Here is a 23,674-nt window from a genome sequence, read left to right as displayed (position 1 = left end):
CTCTTTCTCCCACAAACACAAAATTTATTCCTTTTATGTTTTCCACACAAAATTGAAACATACTCATTGGTGTTATGATATGGCCTTCTTTCGGTCGCTGTAAACTTGTCTTAGCCACCAGTCGCTTGACAGTTCCACCAATACCATCACAAGGCCCCTTTCCATGACTTGTTGCAAAGAAATGCCACTCTGCTTCTAATCCAAAATCTTCTTTATGCTTGCACAAGTTAGAAAAATTGAACCTGTTCTTGTATTGAGCAGCCGATCCATCAGAAAAATAGGCAACTCGATTCAAATTAGGAATAAGGGACTTAACAAAGTGTATCAACTTTGTTTGGAATGTGTACACAGCAACTGTGTTATGATTCATACAGTCACTTATAACACAAAGGCTCTTAGTACACAAATTCTTAGCATCATCTCTGTAGTACACACAGAAGGGATGAATTGTGGCCTGAGAATTCATCCAATGATAACTCTGGATCTCATCTTGGATGATAAATGTATAGTTTTCTGAGAAATCCAGAATTATTACACATTCATCACTTTGTAGATTCTCTTTCTTACTTTTCAGAAATTGTGATTGACTCTGCGAGATGAAATGGTGTTTCTTCAATGCCATTAGTTTACTAACAAATTTCTCTTTGAATTCAGCATGTGGTTCTACTATCGTTACAAGGTTGCAATGGTCTGCTACTATCCACTGACTGTATGTGATATCGTCATCATCACTGACACCCTGCAATAGTTCATCTACTTTCAGGTTTCCTACTTCAGGACAATTTGGGCACTCTCCAAACATACAATCTTCACTATTTAAATCACACACAATATTTTCAAGAAGGACCTTCCAGTCATCTGTTTTTACTGCCATAGTCATTAGTTTGAAATTTTGGTGAATTGAACATACACAAACAGAATGAGTGCCACTAGCTCCTGCAAGGATGCACCACTTGGGACGCAGAATACAGAATGTAGAAAACCCAACCTTTACAGATTGATGCTCTTCTCTAAACTTTTGGTATAGTTCTTTTAAATTACACAGAATTAAACGTTTTTGCTTTAGTTCTTTCTTCCCATCATCAAGACGAACCGATTTTGTATCCTTCATTCCAGGACAGATTCTACTAACTTCATCGTTTTCATAAAATTGAACAACGAGATCTCTAGTTTCTTGAGGCAATTCTTTCCCTTTTTTCTTAGATGTGAGCTGTGGAATAACACCACGTTTCTTAACAATTTCACGTGTTCTTCTAACCAGATATTCGCTTACATCTAACTCATGTGCAGTTCTTTTCATTGACCAGCTTTTTGGCACTACACTAATGACTTGTATTTTCTCATTGTTGGATGTACAGGTCTTAATTCTTTTCTTGAGATTTTCAATATGAATTTCCATGTCTTTTATTGCAGTATCAGCTATTTCTTCATCATCCTCATCTTGAGACTCACAGGTGATGGTAAAAGTGTCGCTTAATTTTTTCTTAATTGCACAAGAAAATTTGCTCACAGTTCGTCTAACTTCTAGATGTTTTTTTGTATCACTAAGTTTAATAATTTTAGTTGGGGAAACTCCTAAAGCAGAGCCAGCTTGATTGATAGACTCTACAACAATTTCAGGTGCGGTGAATAGTTCTTCGTTATCACAGTTGCTAGTACTAGTACCTAAATTCCCCTCAACATTACTTGAAAGTTTTTTATGACAAGAGCAACAAACAGATTTGCCAGGAATCAGTGATGGCCATCTTTCAGACAACTCTACAGTTATTTCCCTTAACTGTTTTTTGATAACTTTTTTATGGTATTTAAATGGATCGCAACACGAATTTCCAAAAAGATGATTATACTTGTCCAGATATTTTTTTTCGTGGAAAGTACACACATTAACAATGTTATGTAACTTACTTCTTTTCTTAAGAAGGTCAATTTGCGATTTAGTGAAGTCTGATGATAATTTTAGGTAATACTTGCCATATGAATCATTTTCACAATCTTCATGTGTAAAAGTACCCAAAGAACACTCCATACTTCTGGTAGATAGTTCTACGTAGTCACTTTGAGACAGAAACTGCAGGTAACAACTAAGTAGCTCACTTCAATGCAGAATTGTAACACATACCAGCAATACTTGTGTGGAGCCAAATAAACAATATTAGAGTAGACAGCACATACAAAACCACAGAACACAAACACATCTTTACTCCTTGGCAGCAGACACAAGACTAAAGTGGTTGGCTGCAATGCACATATATTCAACTTGTCACAACTTGCTCTTTGGATGGTTACATCAGGTTTGCTTGTCACAACTTGTCCATTCATGCCTCCTTACAAAATGATTTATTTTTAACTTTCCATATGTTACAACTCAAAGCCTTATATTATATTTGCACTTCATAAGAAATAAAATAAACATTAATAACTGTTACACAATTTGATTACAGTCAAGTAATTAGAGCTAAAATATTACAACTTTTTACCTAAGTTTCAAAGCCTTTAACTTCTACACCTGTTTGAACCACAAAATGAAACTTGCAGAATTTGTTAAGTACCAGTAGGTGTACTAAATAGTGGAAACAGAAAAATTTTACCTGGTCCCCCTTTTGAGATATTTGACCTTGAAAAACTCAAAAAATGAAAATTTTAGAAGTTTAATGCAACAGAAAACCAGGAAGGAGTTTAAACCCACACATTATCTCATTTTTTCTGGAAAGTCTGCCATCCATACTTATTGCAAAAAAATATTTGCCCTGTGGTTCCAACTCCAAGTCACTTTAAAAAAATGTTCAAAATGAAATTTTTATAAAAATTTTGACAAATTTCAAGGTCATTTCACATAAGGTTAAAAAAAATTATATCTTTATTTCTAGACATTTTTGGTAACCATACAATGTTTACTTTACTTCAGTGAAGACCAGAACCTTCTATCTTTAATACAATGTCAACAATGACCTTTTATTGAAACCACTGCAAACCACTGTTAGAGCACGCACTTGGGAAGATAAACAAGCCTCTACTGAAAATGGTGGCACACAAAAATAAAATGAATATGGTTTTGAACTACCCATTGATAAGGTTATATGTGGTAAAAAAATTATTTTTTTTAAAAATAGTCGAGCAACTATTTAATTAAACATTTGGTGATTTCACACGGAATGACCCATCAAACAGTGCATTGTTTGGTAGTCTTGAAAGTTTTAACGAAGCGAGGCAGTGCAGTTGTGACACACTGTGCTAGCATTCCAAAGGACCCAGAGTTCTAGTCCTGGTGTGGGCATTTTTTTTTTGGTTTCCTGTGGTTTCTTGAAGTAACCCCAAGGCTAATCATGTAATTTGTTCTTTACCACATGCCAAGGCTGATTCCTTTCCAGTATCCTTGATATATGATGTGAGTTACCATCTTTTAATACCTTTGATGTGCAGGAGCGTAGGCAGAATTTCATTTCATGTTTAGGGGGGGATAGAACCACTTTGGGTACTGTTCGCTATCAAATCCTTTAAATTTTTTTAGTTGAGATGGATTTATTTTAAAAAAAAATTTGATGTGGGGGGTTTTGCTGTAGCTGCGAGATTTTAAATATTTCCAACAAACAAATCTTTGCCTCGTTGAGCTGATTCAACATTATTATTATATTATGTTATTGGAAAGAAAAAAAATTCTTCATTCGACAATGTTTGAACCACAGACCTCATGCTTATGAAGCGCACACATTATCACCATGCTACTAAGACCTTTGAGACACAGTGATGAGAATATTTATTATAATCATTGTAAAGCTAGTTATTTTTAGTTAATTTAAAACTTCGGATTACTTTTTACTATGACTATTTTAGTTTACAAAAAATATTCCAAGGTAGTTTCACTATCATAAAGTATCATTTGGTGCACCAATACTAAAGTGAAGGAAAACTGGTTTTATTCTAGTATGGTTCTGGTTATGCCTATATAACACAATATATCTTTAAATCAAAATTACGTTATGTTTAACAAAACATAATTTTATTATTAAAATTATTACTTGCACAAGATGAATGTGCATAAACACTAACGGAATATATTAAAACTTATACCTATAACATACTGAAAAACATATTCTTAAATTCTACCACAGTTTAACACATTACACGTAATAAGTGGTTTAAAGAATTGAAGACTTTTATTACTATAGGTTTAAATTCTTTAATAAGTGAAATACTTAAAAATAATAACTTCACTTATATACACACACACACACACACTTTACGGAAATATTACTGAGTATAAAGGAATACTACACAGTAAAACAAAATATGGCTGTAAGTTAGCATACACATATGCATACTTCTAATTATGCACATATGTCAATCTACTACTATAAGTCTAAATTTGGCACCAGTATAAAAAGATGGCTGCATACAGCAGATTAAATTTTTTACAGTTGGTATCACTGTAAAAAAATATGAATGTCCCAGCAGCTGATTAATTTTTCCTATGTTGGCGATACTGGAAAAAATAGTTGGTAGCAGACAGGAGACTATTATATATTTTTTAATATGTCGCCAGTAATAAAGATGGCTGCCCACAGCAGACGACTGTATAATTTTTAAATATGTCGCCAGCAATTAGTACTATAAGTTTAAACATGGCGCGCCTCTGTTTGAATTTACCACTGCACAAATGAAAGCAAATATTCGTTATTTAATTCTTCCTCCCTCAACAAACGCTCTGGTCTAGTGGCTAGCGTCGCTGAGTGCTGATCAGTGTCGATGGGTTCGGGGGGATGGTCGCATCGATAAAATATTTTTACTATTAAAAATAACACCGCACCAGCGCTCCCTAGCTTCGGAAAAAATGAGCCAAGATGGCCGCCTGTGACGCCACCAGCAGATGATAACAACAACTCTCGCCTTGTGGCCCGAGCATGTGGTGCATTGCCGACTTTGTGGTGCCACGTCCACCTCGCCATGTGGCCCACACTGCCAGAACAAAGATGCCAGAACACACTGTCCCGGAACCATCACGCTCTCCCTACTCATATACTGAGAGCTAACATGTTTACACCAAATAAATATTGAATGCAGAAAAAGTAACTATTTACACATGAATTACCTCTTGATGAACGTAATGGTAAGAGGGTGGGTGCGTTGAAAGAGTGCGCGTATGCGACTTGTCGTCTGCGTTGCATGGACGCAGGTGACTGTGATCCAATCCGACAAGAGTGCCCCGGACGAGGAGTGGTGCGTGTACAAGAGGAACAGCACGCTCTTGAAGCAGATCGAGCAGTGCGCGGAGCAGTTCGGGGACCTTGAGGTCGCCAGCGCCTCTCTCTACTATCTGGCGCACCACATGCCTCCAGGTGGGCCGTGGCAATCACGTCTTTGCGTGTCACAGTAACACAATCACGTTGCTTGCTGATGCTTCTACTGCGGAGCAAGGCTCTGTACTAGTGTGCAGTTTTTTCGTAGCGCATTGGGCAACTAGGGGATTTTAGCGGTAACCATAACATTTGATGTCAGAGAAATGTTTGTAATGGAGTTATGCAAAGTTCCTTGAGTGCTACCAAGATTCTATACAGGCTGAAAACACACATTTTAGCCATTTTCAGCTCTCTTAAAAATACTACATTTTAAAACAAATAATGGAAATAGAACTATTCATTCACCTTCAGCATATTCTTTAATGCTTTTCGTAAACAGACATCACTTGGATGTCTTGAGTAGTTTTCGAAGTTGTATGTATGCCTTTGGGGGGGAGTTTTAAATTTTGGAAAAATAAAAATGATAAAAAAATAAACCATTTCAGTACATATCTGACATCACAAATAAAACAATTTTTTTTTTTTTTTTTTTTAGTAATGTTTGATTTTTTGGGGAGGAAAGGGGGGGGGACGACAATATAACCCATCAACCCTCCTATAGAACTGCCACTATTGTACAGTAAACAAAAACAGTACAATACTTGTTTTAGTAATCACAAGTCTGATTCCACATGTACTCGACTAAATAAAAAAAAAAATTAAGAAATTATAATTAGAGATGTACTGCTGTTGATGAAATATATTAATCATCTAATATCAAAGGTAAACAATCATTAATCCTAGTTATCAAATATCAAAGAAAATGGTGGTGTACATGTAATAATGTAATGGGAATCAAAGTAGTACTAAGTACTAAAAAAATTTGTGTTAAAATGGTTTTTATTAAAAACAGTTACACTCTTATTAATTTTTTGAATATTAAATATATTACCATTATTAGAATAGAGTGAATGCTCATAAATGAAGTGGTGTTTTTGTTTTCAACATGGAGACAATTTAATATGGGTTGTATTTCACGTAATATATAAGGTGTTCGTTTTAGCGCCTAAAAGAAAAAATATATCATGATGGAGTTACAATTGGTATGCTGATGAATTCCATTTAAAGTAGGCTTGTGTAATTATTAGTTTTTACATTCAAATTGAATTTTAATTTTAATACAAATATATTCTTAAGAATGAATTTCAAATTTTAATAGCACAAGTGGGGAAATATATTTGTAAAAACATTTTTTGTGATAATTTAAAAAAAAAAACTAACATTTTAACAACTTCTTATTTTTTTTTCCAACTCCAATATATAGATCACATTAGTGGGTATAGATAAAATACCAAAAAAAAAAAAAATGAAAGAAGTACACTTCCAAATTTTTAGGGATTTATTTGCAGTAGTAGCCATCTGCATCATTCACTTGTTTTCAACATAAAATTATTTCAGATTGTCCCACCGTCTGAATTTTAGATTTTCTGCTGTTTACTGAGGTATATATTGTAATAAAGTTTGGCTAATTTTATCCTTCACGTTACTGACTTTTACAGCTTGATCTCGCACGCTGAGGTAAGTTAATTAATTTACTTATCATTCATGTTAATACAGGGATTTTCCTTTAGATTTATCACAATGGGTCACAAATTTTTGTACCAGATATTTACGAAATTTTATTTTAGAGCTATATAACTATAATCACTAGCATGACCTATTATAGCTCTGAAATAAACATTTGGTGCTTAAATGTATTTCAAGAAAAGTTTGAGACGAAACACAAAATGCAAGGACACTATCATGAGAGATTTACAGGAAAATCCTAAAATAACAGTAATCACAAAATTAAATTAACTAAAATGTCACAAGAAACACAGCTTTAACATTACCTAATTTTGTTGGTTACAAAAGGTGATATGCAACAGCTTCACTGCACTTAAATTTCAGTCGAATATTCGTTATTTCTAAGTATATTTATTTGAAAATGAATTGAGTATGAAGTGAAAGAATGAATGGTTTTTATTGTTATTGTATTTTGTGTTTATGTAATATTTTATGTTTTTCTCAGTTGTGACTTTCTCCTGTAGTGTCTCTCTTGTCGCTCAGTAGGTCCTGCCTGCATGTATGTAGTGCGTACCCTATATGCAGTTCCCACCTCTTGTATAGTTGTGTTTATTATTGTTAGTCTTGTCAATTAGTGTTATGTTTATCTTTAATTTTTATTGTTTTGTGTTGTCCCTACAGCAAAAGTTATGTACCTTTAGGTAGGCATGGTAAAAATAATAATATAATAAATCATTCATCTACATAAATAAAAAAAAGTAAATGTTCGTTGGTTCAAAATCTTAAATCTTTAAACGTTCTTCACGGATTGCTTTGAAATTTTGTCACAACATTGCCATTCGAATACTCGCGTATTTTTATGTGCCTATGTTACACCTTAGACAGGTAAAAATATAGATAAACTATAGATAGGTAAAAACATAGATACCGTGTTTTCTCGCATAATCGTCGCACATTTTATTCTAAAATCAAGTTTGAAAAGTAGGGGTGCAACGATTATGCGGAAAAAATAATAATTTATTAGGTAAAGTTATTCATAAAAACAAAACCCGTTCATGGAAAGTACGTTTATTTAATAAAAAGGTGGAGTAAACAAGAGCATGCCAAACAATTTATATTATTAATTCATTAAACAAAAACCTTACTTCAACTTTAAATAGAAAGACAAAATCTGTGACCCGAACGCAAGCGACTTGAATCTGTGACGTGAACTAACGCGTAACTACCGTCGTAGTACACACTTCCCACTAAAGAGTGCAGGCTATCAAATGTAGTTAACTCGGCACTTGACAGAGAGCGCGCGTTGCATGAATCGGCGAGATATCGATATTCAACTACGTGCGCACGCTCTATACGGGAAGCAACATAACCAAACACGAATTATGCTCTGGCTACATTTTTATAAACAGTACACCGCGGCAACGCAGGCGATCAGATAAAGGAAATAACGTAGAAAAACGTTTTTAAAAGAAAATTTACACGTCAGACAACTTCGTATTTCCATTAAATAAGTGGTAATGTCCGAATAAATATTAGATTTCTACTTTAAAATACATCGTTTTATACGGAGAAGATACCTACACCAATACACTGCGGCGACGCAGATGATCAAATAAAGTAAATAACTTTTAAAATTGTCTTTAAAAGTAAATTTACACGTCAGACAACTTCGTATTTCCGTTAATTAAATAAGTGGTAATGTCGAAATAAATATTATATTTCTACTTTAAAATATTGTTTTATATGGAAAAGATACTGACACAAAGCGCACGGCATCTAATAGCGGGACCAAAAACAACATGCGACGTTTACGCGGGAAAATGTTTTGTCCCAATTTTGACGGCCTAAAATTCAGCTGCGACGATTATGCGAGTGCGACAATTATGCGATAAAAAGAGGGATTTAATATTTTCATTGCTATATTGTGTCAGTACACAGAGATATAGAGAAATACTATATATATAGTTATATAGAAGCAAGAGATATAGGGATATAGAGATATATGTAGAGAGATAGTTAAAGATATAGAGAATTAGATAAGTAGTGTATTTTTTAATGTGTACCTACTTCAAACTAATACAAAAAAAATATTTGATTCAGGCATTGCAACGCATGCCGGGCATTAGCTAGTTTTGCTACAAACGTTGGCATGTTTGCAGTGACGGTAGTTGGAAGTGAAGACTCGTGCGTGCGTGTTTGGACAGGCGTGGACCAGTGCACGGCTGCAGAGCTGTGCCGCAAGTACACGGAGAGGTGGGCGCTCAGCAAGGGGACCCAGCAGGCGTCCCAGCTGGTGGTGAAGATGCGGCACAAGCACCTGCGCTGCGCCACCAGCAACATACTGCACGGCCTGGGGCTGGGGCAGAGCGGCTACGTCGTGTTCTCCCCGGACCCGCGCCAGCTGCTGCACGTGCTCTACCAGCACCTCAGCGTCGTCGACAGGAGCCGGGGCACCGCGCCAGACCGCCCCGGTGCGTCTTCCCGATTTCATGAGAACACGACAAACCCAAACAACATTGAATTGTTTCAGTAACCAGCATCGCCGGTAGTGATTTTTAGTTATAATTCACTTGGAGTTGGGGGTCAGGGTTCTTATTACATACATGCATTTTAACAAGTAATTTCGTGCAAAATTTAGTACCACATTTTACGCCAAAAAAAAAAAATCTTTTTAATCTTGCTACTGTTATTAGTTACTTAATTTTTACATTATGACATTAGTACATTTTTCAAATACAAAAAAAAACTTAAATCAGATTTATTTTATTGGTTCCATGCTTATTACAAATATTTATATCGTAAAAGTACATAATGCACCAGTCAAAATGACACTGTTTTGAGAAATTAGTATCATGTAACATTTAAGTGTCATATTTGTCCGGTAATATGCTATAGTTTTTAATAAACAGGTTTCATAAAAAAAAACATTGAAATGTAATGTTTTAAGAACAAAATTGGCCTGAAAATAAAAATGTCAAATGTTGTTTCTAGTCATGCAGCATGGCTGTGATTGTGTGTGCAGATATCAACAAAGCTGCGAAGATGCTGGCAGCCCTTCACGAATTTGATCTTTTTGAGTTTTGGTCCGAGGAAGTGAAGGAGTGGATGATGCCATATCAACATACCACACAAAAGGACGAGGTTACCATGGATTTAACAGTTCTGTTATGCAAACAAGAACCGGTTCCAAACTTTGAAGAAAATCTTGCAAGGTATTATGGATTTCTGCTAGATTGCAGAGCTCAAGTAATCCCACAACTTATGGCTATAACTTAATATCATGAATATTTTATTTGGAATGGCTGGAATAAGGACTTTTAAACAAAAGTGGGATTTTGTGTTAATCAGCTTCAAAGTTTATTAAGTATTGTTCATATTCATGGTGTGATAATAGAATATGAGACACTGCAAAAATAATGTTCCTTCATCTCGTAAAACCTTAAATAAACAAATAACCACAATAACTGAAAATATAAAGAAAAAATACAGTAATTGATAACTATGTTGTACAATCATAAATATTTAAATAAATTAATGTTTTTCAATGAGTTGTCATTCAGGTGATTTAACAGAATTTATTTAGAATTTTGTAACCAAAAAGGGTTCATACACCCATGTTCCATTATTCTGGCAATATACCTAATTTTTGGAATAACATAAAATGAATTTTTATTAGGCTGGCATTGATTTCAGATGTTTCATCTTTGTGTGATTTTTACTTAACAACCACCTTAAAGTCAAAGGAATTTCAAATTAGTCACGATGTAACAGACTCTTACTTTCTCAATTTGCTGTGACTGGCCTGTACAGAAGTGAAAACATAGACTGTGATATGTTTCTCTCTTTAGGGTATGCTATATTCTGCAGCTGAATAGCAAAGAAGAATCCTCCAATTTTCTGTTCTCATTAGCTTTCAAGGATCTGGCAGGATTGTCTGACTACACGTTAAGGCTGAGGGCTCTGAAGTGCTTGATGGGATTTGCGGAGCCCAAGTTTTTGGAGGAAGTTACTTACATGACAGTAGAAAATATCAGGTAAATTTAAGCGAAGTTGTAGTGACAAGGTTGTAACAAACATTTTAACTGCTCAAGCTGTACATACATAGCACTTTTGGTTAAAACACTTAACATATTAACTGAGCAAAAATTAATAATACTACCTTGATTCAATTATTTAATGTATTTACATAACCTTCTACTTATATTACTGTTGAATCTGAATGGTTGTTCATTACAGCTGAACACATTGTCTGCAAGTGAAGAAGTAGACAATTTGAAAAGAGTATGTTTGTTTGTACATTGCTGTTTTTAAAGTACACATAATAGTTTCTGTGAATAAACTGCACATAATTATTGTATATTATAATTGGCTCAACATGCTATTGGAAGTTGTAACTCACGATTCTCCCCTTGCAGGAAGTACATGAAGTCGTTATACTACGTGAGCAAGCTGCAGAAGTTTGGCCTGGTGTACTCCGTGGAGAGTTTCGAGATAACCGCGAAGAAGAGCATCGTGCTGGACCTCATGCAAGCCCACGATCGCAACCCCGACGCACTGATCCTAGTGTCGCGCATGTGCATCGAGTTCTCCATGTTCTCGGCAGAAGTGTGGGTGCACTTGCTGCAGCAGATGGCGAAGTTCAAGCTGGTAGGTGATGCTGGCAGACAACTCTTCTGTGTGGTGGTTATCATTTCTTACCACATTTTCATTCTAGTATTAATAATAACTGCTAATGTGAATTAAAAGGTTAGTTTTCTGCAGGTGTGGATATTTCCACCTCCCTCCCTGGGCATCATAAAAGATTCATTACTCCCACCAACAAATGGAAATAATTTAAAAGCAAACAGTGGGAAAAGGGCAACAAGGTCATTAACGATGAACTTAGACCCAAGCTGTGAGCTAGAACAGCAACAGACTGCATCGATGAGGGGAACTGGAGCATCCGGGGAAAACTCTATGGCTCATTGTGGCAACATTAGGCATTTGGAAATTAGGTATTTGCATGCCTTTGTTAAACATGGAAAACAATTTTTTTTTTTAAGGTGGATGAGCTGGAGCACACACTGCTGGGCATCTCTGGGACGCAGTACCACATTCTGCGCAGTGCCAGTGTTGTTAATGCCTGGAACACCGTGCTTCTTGAGCCGTTCCTAGCAGGTTGGTGTCTTTGGTTCGCTACTTACTTAGTTCCAAAAAAGAACAGGTTAAAAAAAAATGTTTTAAAACTACAGCATGGCACAAATTGCCATGAAACATTGAATGGAGGGCTTATATAGTGGAACACATGGTAAAATTGTCCTTGAAGAAAAACAATTACATGAAAATTCAATAACTAGGAACAAGATAATATGGTGACTTGCGATAAAATCGTAATAAATATAAGTTAATACACCATAAAGCAACGAAATGCAACTGCTATCATGAAATTAATCAACAGTTTTAATCAAAACTTAACTCAGCCACTAAAAATGTATTATTTAATATATTCAATAATGTACTCAGCATGAAGTTTTTTTTTACAAAAATGTATGTTTTATGTAGATTGGGAAAAATTTTTATTTTACTCCTTTTTGATCTTACAACTGGTATTATAACTCATTTTTTACATCATGACGTTGGTACATATTTCATACGAGTGCTTGCAGGATTTATGTTTTTCCCATGTGCAATGTGTAACAATCAAAATTACATTGTTTGGGTGAAATAAGTTATAAGACATTTACATGTCATATGTGTTCAATAATATGAATAAAAAGAATTCATAACAAATATAAACAACAACGCCGAAATCTCCTGTTTTAAAAACGAAATTGGCCTAAAAATAAAACCGTAAAATGTTGTGCATAGCAATAATTAGAGACAGGTGTTTTCGGTGAAAAAATTTGCACAATTTCGTTACTTTTTACGATATGATTTTGGTATATTTTTCACTATTTTATCAGTAGTTTCGTCAAAAATTTCGTTGATTTTAAAACTGCAATATGAGGTTTATAAATATACATTCTACATGAATGTGTTTAACATGTCATTTAAGAGTAGAATTACACAGTTCCATACATAACTTTACCAAATATTTGCACAGAACAAGCAACAGTTCAACAACTATGCAGAGCATTTCCGTATTCTACTGGCAGACAGCAAGTTCCCAGCGCCTTAAAAAATAAAATAAAAAATAGTGGTGTATAATTAAAATGTGTTGTAAAATTTTTACTGTAACATACCTAATTAAATGTAACTCTCATACAAACCACAAAAATAAATACTTTCCTAGACCTATGTATGCTTTTTAAACTCTGTAACCTGTAAGGCCTACCACAATTCCGAGTAGGATAATTCACAAGATATTATTGCACAATTTATACAAACTTTTTTGTCTGCATTGTTCAGGTTTTAATAAATGCATATATTTACTAGGCCTAAACATGTTACAATGCACGGTAAATATGTAGTGTACGGATTAGCGTCAAAAATTTTTTTAAAAATCTGAAATAACTTTAATTATATGCTCTTTTACGTCCTCTTTTTATTACAGCATGCGGAGATAAGAAATTCCAATTACTTTTGGAGATATCGCCGTTCTTATTTTGCAATACAAGACCTATGTAATCATTCGACCGCCGCAATTTTATATTTTGCCGTGTGTGCGTGAATGCCTAAATAACAGAAATTTTCCATTAGGTAAGGTTAGTTACATTATAAATACTTTAAAATAAATGGAAATTAAAAATAATATCAATTAATTTTACTTGTATAGTTTTAAGTATTTATAATGTAACTGACCTGACCTAACAAAACGGGACAAAGGTAGATTAGGTCAGGTCAGCTACATTATAAATACTTTGAAACTGAACGGACATTAAAAATAATAAAATTAATTTTAATGGTTGTTTAGTTTTAAAGTATTTATAAAGTAGCTGACCTGACCTAACAAACCGGGACAAAGGATGAACAGTAGGAACTCACGTAATTTTCTTTTTACATGATGTAGTCGTTCACGTGGGGGACCTAAGATGCACATAAAGTTCTGCCATTCCCGATTACACCCGAACAATTAACCTTCAGCCAACTTCGGGATTTGTTTTATTTTTGCGCAGGAAAAATGAATTCAAATATTGAAAGTGGTCGGTTAGGTTAACTACATTAAAACACTTTAAAACACTATGGACGGTTAGTTAGGTTAGTATAGCTACATTAAAATAAACAGAGAAATATAAATATTAATAAATAAACCCGAGGTTGGCCGAAGGTAAATTGTTCGCGTGTAATCGGGAATGGCAGAACTTTATGTGCATCTTAGGTAGGCATGGTCGGGCAGAGAAATTTGACTTCGAGCGGGCTCGGGCGGGTAATTGTCCAAAATTTTCGGGCTCGGGCAATCTCGGTCGGGCATCAAAATCAGTTAATGAAATAAATTTTGAACATAAAATAGTCGTACTTAAGTTTGCATTGACAAACCTGAACTGTTTTTATTTATTTACTATACCGCACTGATATGAAAGTTAAACATTAAACTAAAAAATAGAGTGCATATTAATCTTGGAAATAAAGTGCTTATTAACTAAATTGTGTTTGGGTAGCTGCTTGAAGGTTCATTGTCACTGTTGATTGTTTGACCTACACTTCCACTGGTATCCATTTTTGTAAAATAATGACATGAATTAAATAGAAACAGTTCACAACCACTTTCTGCAAATGCCACGCAACTACAATGTGTGTAATTAAAGTCAGCTTATAATCCTCGCACACAGCAAGCAGCTCCACCGACCTTGAACACTACTTTGTGACTATTGAGCAGTGAGCATCCGCCGTGCGTGCGCGCGCGTTTGTGTGTGTGTGTGTGTGTGTGTGTGTGAGAGAGAGGCGGGCGACCAGCTGCATCGTTAGTCAGCCAGCGAGAGTAACGGTAAATGACCTTGACCACTTCCGCTTGCTGCAGGGCTCGCTCTCTTATGTCTCCCCCTCCCACAAACACACTTGCTGACCGGGCACCTTCTTTATCTTATCTCTGACGCACACTCACTTCACCGGCTGGTGCCGGGACGGCGGCGGCGTGGCATGTTCCTGCAGCTGCCGCGCGTTCCAAAAAAAAGAAGCTTTGTTTACTTGCGCCGTGCGGTATTGCCGTTTTCCAAGGTGCCCGATATTTTCGGGCACTGAAATACCCGCTTGATACCCGAAACACTGCCCGAAATTTCGGGTACCCGACCATCCCTAATCTTAGGTTTCCCCGTTCACGTACGTCGCAAAAAAAAAATCATACTTGTAAACAAGCAACAATGGTGAATGAATGCCGCATGAGTGCACAGGATGAAAATTTAAAAATTCGATATCTTAAAGTATTTGGAATTTCTTATCTCCGCCGGGTTTAATGAAAAGAGGAAGTTACAGAGCACAGAATAAAAGTATTTTTGGAATTTTAAATTTTTTTTTTACAAATATCGCCCAAATATGAAAATTAAAAAATTCTATATCTCCTAAAGTATTTGTAATTTCTTATCTCCGCAGGCTGTAATGAAAAGAGGACGTAAAAGAGCATATAATGAAAGTTATTTCAGATTTTTAAAAAAAATTTTGACGCTAATCCGTACACTACATATTTACCCAAAGCACAGTACTGGAAACTGTTTTAAAAAATTTACTGACAAAAAAAAAAGCTCAAGTCCTAACCTAAAAACAAATAAGTTACGTCTATTTTTACCTGTGGCTAGGTTATATCAACTTTTTCCAATAAGTGCTGTAAAAAACACTACTCGCAGCTATATGAATATTTCAAGAGTAGGTAGGCCTATCAAAATTTATTTTCGTAACGTTCTGTTTATCTTCTTAAGAATGCACAAAACTGTTAAAATATCGTACGCCCTACCTGCAATGAACTTTTGCATCCATTGACGAAGTTTCGGGTCATCCAGTATTTAAATCTGAATTTTCGCTTCGATAAGAGCTCGAGTTGTTGACATAATGAACTCATTCTTGTCAAATTTTGCTTTTTTTTGCCGTCAACAAGGCTGATTCCAGCGAAACTTGCATTTTTGCACCGGATTGTTGACTTTCCTTGTTTTTATTATGCGAGGCACTGTTTTTTTATGTGTTTAAAGCACGTTTCTTTCCGTTGCCACTCTATTCTAACGTTGCAGTACTTGCACATGAGAATTTTTTGCACTTTGTCAAAGACGTACAATCCTTCACTCTCAAACTCCGCCGCCCTGTCAAATACTGTCACAACCATTTTAAAATCAACGTTTTACAAAAAGAAACAGAGCATAAACGTTTGATTACATCCACGCCATTTTAACAAACTGTGGCGATTGGCGACCAGTGTTGCCAGATGGATATTGTGAAATCCTGGTACCAGGCACCGAAAATTCTGGTATTTTTCAAAAAATTCTGGTACTCACAATAAAAAGCTAATCTTGCATAATTTTTTTTACTGTTAATGTCAATTACACTAAATAAAACAACACGGCATATGTTTCCAATGACTAATTTGTGTGCAACCGTGCAGTTATTAAAATATAATAAACTCATGTATAACTGTATGCAATAAATAATGTCACCAGATTGGTTTCAAAAATCGCCAAATCTGGTGACCAAATAATTAAACAAGTAAGTCACTTATTTATAACATTTTACTAATTTGAGTTCGAGGAAAGTACAGCAAGTGCAAATTGTTCGGGAAATTTGGATAAACACATCTACAAGTGTACGAAATTCAAACAATTTAGAAGACCTGGCAACACTGTTGGGGTAGAGGGCTGCAGCGAGTACGTAAAGCATGCCACACTCGCAGTCGTAAACAAAAGACTCACATGCGCTGAACTTTCCTAACAGCACACTCTGACATAAACATATGTTTAAACTTATTTAGTAAAATAGAATATATATTGAGGTGTAGTAAACTTACATTTCACAAGTTCATACCATACGTAATTCTGAAAATCTGATACTGAGCACTCACAAAAACACACACATCATGGACACAAACATTCGAAGTTTGAACTGGACAAAATTCTGGTATTTTGGCGTACCAGGACGGGAAAAATCTGGTACCTGGTACCAGGTATAAAATAATGGTACAAATACCAGATATCTGGTACATCTGGTAACACTGGTGGCGACTCTGGCGAGGCGATAGCGCGACACGAATACGACTTCCTAGACTATCGAAAGTCGTTAACAATCGATTATAATCGACTACTGTTATCGAGTCATCAAAATTCGGACGTTTAGCTATTTTCAGTGTGTTGTTTCTTAATTTTTTTCGTGATTTCTCCAAGTAATTGATAATTTCGCATTTTTAAGTTTATGTATATTAATTTTGTTAATATTTCGCACATCGCGAAAAACACCTGTCTCTAGCGATAATGCATGTGTGCCTTGGCGTTGCAGCGGACGGGCCGGCGCCGGGCGGGGAGGGGGAGGGGGAGCGCGCCTGCCTCCACAGCCTGGGGCTGCTGCAGTCGTGCAGCGTGGTGGACCTGGTGGACCAGGCAGCCCTCGCCGGCCACTGCCTGCGCCTGGGCCGCCCCGACTGGGCGGCGCTCCTGCTGCCCTACGCCGAGGAGGCCCGGCGAGCAGCCCTCCTCCAGGTGCCAGTACTGGTTCTTTCGTGCCAAGCAAACATGAAATCCAATTGCGTACCGTATTTATTCGCGTAAAGGCCCCCCCCCCCTTTTTTTTTTTCCCAAATTTTCGACTCCAAAAAAGGGGAATTTGGAGGAAAAAATAGATTTTTCTTTTTTTCAGGTATGAAAAACTAACATTTAATAAAAGCAAAATGAAATACCGCCACAACTTATTTAAATGCCAATTAAATTTTGATTAAATGAAACAGCTGGCGGAATGACTGGCAAGTTGTGCGTCTTTGTTCTAATGAGGGAGGGTGGGAGAGGCAGCGATGCGGCAGGAGGGTGGGAGAGGCAGCGATGCGGCAGGAGGGGGAGAGAGGCAGAGGCGTGGCTTAACCTCCCTCCTGCCAGCTAGCCAGCCAACCAGACAAAGGAGAATAGGTACCACTTCTACCCAGTTCCCTTCCTCCTTCACTTCCCCTCTTCCTCCCCTCTTCTACTCCGACAACACTGCACATCAACACAAGCCCGCAAGTCCAGCTTTCTTTATCTTTATGTCGTTTGAGATACGACTAACTGCTTACGTCTGGCACGCCTCACGACAGTCCTACTGAGAACGGACAAACTATAATACCAGTCTCTGTATCACTGCCGCTTACAAAATCACCTCCCGCCGCTCACAATACATGGCTTGCTGTTTGATGCATGCCAAGCTGCCCTGCCCTCAGATAAACCCAGAAAAACACATTTTTAAATTTTTTCTCAAAAATGTTTGCAAAACATGGAGGGGGCGTATACGCGGGCGGGGCCTTTAAGCGAGCAAATATGGTATATTGTTCTCGATGAAACGGTATTACTCTTATTTTATAAAATAGATGATTGAAGGAAAACAAAATAATTGTCTTACATTTGTAATGTCTGAACTGATTCGTGATTAACCAGTTTGGCCCTATTTAAAAACATAATTCAATTAAAAATTAAATTTGAGCATTAATAAAATCAAAGAGTGTTTTCTGTTTAGATTTTATTGTGTAACCAATTTTCATTGATTAATACATACGCAACACAAAAAAAAAATACTGAATATTTTCATGTGTAAATCATAGGCTTCTGATGTTTTTAAGCTTTGCATAGCTTTGCATCACAGCTGAAGCTTCAAATAAAACGAAAATTTTCTGGCAAAGTCAGTATGTAATTACAATCGATCTGACACCATGTGAGACAATAACCACTTTCTTGCTTTGTGTATCTGTGACGAAGCAAACTTTGCAACTCAAATATATATTTAAAACATGTTAATAATGGTTTAAGATTCCAGATTAAATTACCAGAAATTGTTTTTATATTATTGTAACCAATAAGCGATTTACTTGATTGCGTTAAAAACAAAAACTCATGAATAACTAGGGTTTAAATATGTAAAAATGAGCTAATTTTATTTGGGAATACATTATTTTAAAAAATATTAACTTTTTTGTGAAATGGATTTCATTGGAATTGACGGTACTTAGCCTTTCGCCAAAATTTTCTGAATCAACATGTAAAGTAGCATGTTCTGGAAAATAAGGACAATATGAACTGAAATGAAAGTTTGGTTTGGTTGGTAATTTAGGTTAAGGTTAAGATATTTAGCTGCATAATTTAAAAAAAATTATTTCTAAATACTTTAAATATTTTAAAAAACATTTTCCATATATTTATTGTAGCTGACTTAACCTAACCAACCTTTCACTTTATATTATTTGTCTTATTTTCCAGCAGTTGTTACATGATGTATATAAATATTTTAGTGGGATTCTATAATTTTTATTTTTCAAATTTGATATTCGTATTCGCAAATAATTTGGTATTCATACTCAATTCAAACTATAAATAAATTTATCTCAGCAAAGCCTAATTATTTATTAACTTTGATCACACAAATAACCATTGATAATTCATTGTGCTTCAAAAATATTCTCAGTTGTTCCTATCCCTGATGTTTAATTAATATTAGTAGAAATGAAATAATTACAGATTATGAATAGTACGTTACAAGAAATTTGTGATTAAAATACAAACTGGTTTTAATACTTTAAGATAAGTACTTCATAGTTTGAAAAATTACTGATACATCTTTATACTGAGTTGGGCAACTTCCCTATGTTTTCCAGCTTTTGAAGACACCTTTTCAATTCCCTGAGTTTTCCTTGTTTTACAGATTTTACATGTCTGCAGGAAGTTGGTCTAGTTACATTGCATGTAACTGACTGTTTATGCTCTTATCAAACAGCAAGTAAAACAGTGTAGTGTTAAATCTGTAACTTTTTAATAATCAATGTACCAAGAGTTAAAATTTTAAAAAATAATACTAATAAAAAGTTACTTGTTTATTTCAGTACGTCATATACCATTACTAGTACTGAACGAGGTCTCTGAACAAACTTCTATTTTGCAATTCACACTCAGCATCCAGATGATTTATTACATATTAGCTTTGCTAATTTTGGTAAATAACTACCTTTTTTTTTTTTTTTTTTTTTTTTTTCCATGGATTCGAGAGTTAGAGTTATGTCTTTTTGAATGACTTCTTAATTTTTCCTATATTTGTGATATTGGTTTCTTTTGACTTAATTAGCTTTGTACACATATTTTTAGGGCTGATGTCTAAATAGCTTTTTATTTTTTATGTTTTATGTAGTTACTGAGAATAAAAATAAAAAAGAAATATATTTTTAAATTACATATATTTATGTAGTACTTACAATTGGTCAACTAGTTGTGTCTATGTTTTATTTTATTTTATTTTTTAAAGGAAATCTTGTCTGCATCAGAACCCTCTGAAATTAGACTGTCACTACAAAAACTTGCAGAAAATGGTTTGCTGATAGCAGTTCAGGTAAGTGATGGGTAAATGACAATTTAGAATATTACATATTATTTAGAGAAACAAAATGTTTTGATAATCATTCTGAATTACCGGTCTTGCTCATGAAGGGTGCGCTCCTGCATGTTAAGTTATTCCTTAAAGTTTATGCAGTACGTACTTCTGGTTTTGACAGAATGATGTGTTAAGCCATTTTATGTTCACTCAGCCAGTTTCCAAGAAAACCTTTAATTTCAGGCTATTCTGTAACTGTAAATTCATTCCTTCTGTTGATTTTTTTCTGTTCATTTTCTTTTTGTTAAATATGTTTATTAGATTTTTAATGTGTATAACTATAACATAGTTTGTCTTTTATTAGGCTTTTTTTCTTAACACTTTCCTATAATCTGACATTTTTGCTTTTCCGACACTACCAGCTTGTTCATGTTGGATAAGTGAGATTCTTAATTTTATATTTCATTTTCAAGCATTTTCTAAGTCCGTTAATTTGTAAGTATGGACACATATGGTGAATTGTGATAAAACCGAAGTAACACCGAAATGTATGTTAATGTACCATATATCACCGATATGCAAGTAATACACCATAAAGCAATAAAATGCAACGAAAGTCATGAAATCAATCACACAATCAGTGCTTTAGAAGAACTTTACTTAAATAAAAAATAAAATTTTTAATCTATTAAATTGAATGAATGTTATTTTTTTGGCATCAAGTTTACTCAAATATATCATGTAAAAATGGATTGGAAAAAATTTATTGATGTCTGTAAATTTTCCAAACACACAAACAATTGCAAAAAATTATCTTTATAAAATTGTTCTTCCCTATGCATACTTATTACAAATTATTTTGCTGTAAAAATGCTTCTCATAATAGTCAAAATGGTACTATTTTGGTGAAATTAGTATTAGTACCTATTTAGAAATTTATGATTCTAATATTTATTGAAAAACACACTATGTTTATGGACAAAATGGATTTATAAAAATAAAAAACAATAACACCAAAATATTTTTAAAATCAAAATTGTTTGGTTAGTCATTGTAACCACAATTTACTGAAATAAAACAAAAACATTAAAAATTACATTAATCTTGTAAGTAAAACTCAGGTTGCAAGATCTGTAAGAGAAAATTGGCCCATGTTGGATCTGGTGCACTCTGTGTTTCAGGCTGCAGATATGCTGCCAGCGTAAGTTGGTAAATGCACGCGCTGATTCAAGAATGTGCCTTTGTACAGACTGCACGGGATGCCTAAGTTTGCCAGAAAGCCTTCTTGCTGCTAGGTGTATAGCTTTTGCAAGAGGTGTGATCTGTAAACTTAAATGAGCTTTCCATTTTTTTAATTATTGAAAGAAATTATAACTGAACGTGCTCATTTTGTTAGAAAGTATCATTGTTTCAAACTTACGTCTCAATTTTTTTGGTGTGTTTTCAAGTAATTTGTTGTAAGAACATTTCACATTTCCTGGGTTCTGAATAGACATACAATATGTTAGCTTAGTGATGCTTTAGTTTTTGTATTTGTAATGATTTATCTCACAGTGAATTAAACTAGTAATATAATTAGCTTATCTATATAAATTTACTGTTATAAATTTGCTCTGCATTTTATTTTATAACAAACAAAACTTGTTTTATGCATTTATTATTTTTGATCTAACATGGGAGCCATAGTGGTTGAGTGTTCAAAATAACTCGGTCTCTCACCAAAGTACTTTGGATACAATTCCTGACGACGTCTTATTGAAAGTGTCAAAATGTGGTGGACGTTGCATTGAGCAGATGAGTTTTTTCCTAGGTACTACTTCCATTCCTCTCCTCCTTCCAACCCCCTTACCCATGACCTTCTCCCCTTCTCCATCAATGAATTTCACCACTGCTTATTTATTTTACTTGGTTTAACCGCTCGTTTGCCTCTCATGTTGACAAGATACTAAGCCCAGCATTCTTTGAATTTGCTGAGACCACTGTACTTATATTACCTAACATAGTTTCATGTTTTAATCTTTGTTGAGCACGAACATGAACTAATCTCATCCCAACACCAGTGCCATGCTTTTTTTGCACTGCTTAAAAAAAATGGAAACATGGCAGCTAGATAGTCACTTTGAATTACGCTGGAAACAATTGAAAGTAATAATACACAATAACAAACAATCTTCCACCTCATTACACTACCAATTACAAAAGACAATATTTTTATTCTTTGTCTTTAGAAGCATTCTTGCCTTGGCTTCAAGAGTAAGTGGGGCAATAATGACATTTGCCCATGGGATATGGGCGATATGGCACATGTTCCATTATTTCTTTCCATTCCTTATACTAAACCCATATAGGTATATGCTTATAGTGATCAAAGAAGAAACTATGCACTCTTCTAAATGCCATTCCTTTGTTTCAACTATTGTGTCATTGCCTTTTCCTGTCATGAAAAATCTTAAGTTTTGTCATACTGTGTATAAAAATGTCATTATTTTGCCACCCAACAAAGTTTGTCCAATGAGCAAAATGTAGTGCACATTAGCAGTTAAATGTTTTGTCTTTCTATTTGTTTAATCCGTGCTTGTGTTTCTAATTATTGTTATTTTATGCAAGGCAGCACATTGGTAAAACACTGGACTCAAAGCCAAGCATTCAGGATGATCCAGGTTCAAATATACTCCCTGGAAATGTAGGCAGTTGCAGATTCTTTTTAATCTTATTTTCCTGAATGTAAAAGTAAAGTATGTATCCTTGGACCTCACTGCCAACATGACCTTTAGCCAAATGATTTGTTTTTACTTTTAATTAGTTTGCCAGCTGCCTGTTTTCCTTCTTTGTAGTTTGTTCATACTAATTCTACATCAATACACATAAGTGAGAAGATAAAAAAAATGATTCTCAGCACAGTGTAAGTAGGTATTTCTTTTGAGGAAATGTTCTGCCATAGACAGATAATTTCCGAGATTTAGATTAGAGTGTAGTTATGATAATCCATGTGTGCACTGTGCATGAGAACCTACATACTAAATATAGAAACAAAAAAGTATACTTTTTGACATTGCTGATTCTGAAGGAGTAATATCATAGTGTTTTTTAAGCATAAAACTTTATTGAATTAAGTACTAAAATCAACCATATAAAGTGTATGAAATTACAGACAGGAGGAATACAAAAATATAAACAATAATTTAGAAATGTTTTACCAAAAAACTATTATTTTGCACCATGCTTGTGCAGTTATCATACCGTATAACTTACAATAGCCACTGTCAGTTACTCATTCATTTTTTAAAAAAATTTTTTTTACTCTTTATTCATACTCATTAGTCATTACTTACTAAATTATTAAAGTGAGACACATGTTTAGCTTTCTATGGTAATTATAATGTTATAATTTTGCCTTAATTTTTATATAT

General features: G+C 34.7%; 1 protein-coding gene across 4 annotated transcripts in view; it reads left to right on the top strand.

Annotated features, from left to right (window-relative positions):
* LOC134533924 (kinetochore-associated protein 1) overlaps positions 1 to 23,585 on the top strand; it is a 76,867-nt gene extending 53,282 nt beyond the window's left edge. For all 4 annotated transcript variants that reach the window (XM_063371731.1, XM_063371730.1, XM_063371733.1 and 1 more), the window contains 9 exons: positions 5,171 to 5,333; positions 9,044 to 9,310; positions 9,862 to 10,051; positions 10,688 to 10,873; positions 11,255 to 11,486; positions 11,882 to 11,996; positions 17,226 to 17,425; positions 20,199 to 20,282; positions 21,446 to 23,585. In XM_063371731.1, the coding sequence (XP_063227801.1) occupies positions 5,171 to 5,333; positions 9,044 to 9,310; positions 9,862 to 10,051; positions 10,688 to 10,873; positions 11,255 to 11,486; positions 11,882 to 11,996; positions 17,226 to 17,425; positions 20,199 to 20,282; positions 21,446 to 21,469 (1,461 nt within the window). In that variant the 3' untranslated portion in view covers positions 21,470 to 23,585. The remainder of the gene's footprint in view (positions 1 to 5,170; positions 5,334 to 9,043; positions 9,311 to 9,861; positions 10,052 to 10,687; positions 10,874 to 11,254; positions 11,487 to 11,881; positions 11,997 to 17,225; positions 17,426 to 20,198; positions 20,283 to 21,445) is intronic.
* The last annotated feature ends 89 nt before the right edge of the window (positions 23,586 to 23,674 follow it).

Source organism: Bacillus rossius, chromosome 7 (assembly GCF_032445375.1).
Source record: "Bacillus rossius redtenbacheri isolate Brsri chromosome 7, Brsri_v3, whole genome shotgun sequence".
In the NCBI taxonomy this organism is placed as follows: domain Eukaryota; kingdom Metazoa; phylum Arthropoda; class Insecta; order Phasmatodea; family Bacillidae; genus Bacillus; species Bacillus rossius.
The sequence above is the reverse complement of the archived record's forward strand: the minus strand, read 5'-3'. Positions and strand labels throughout refer to the sequence as shown.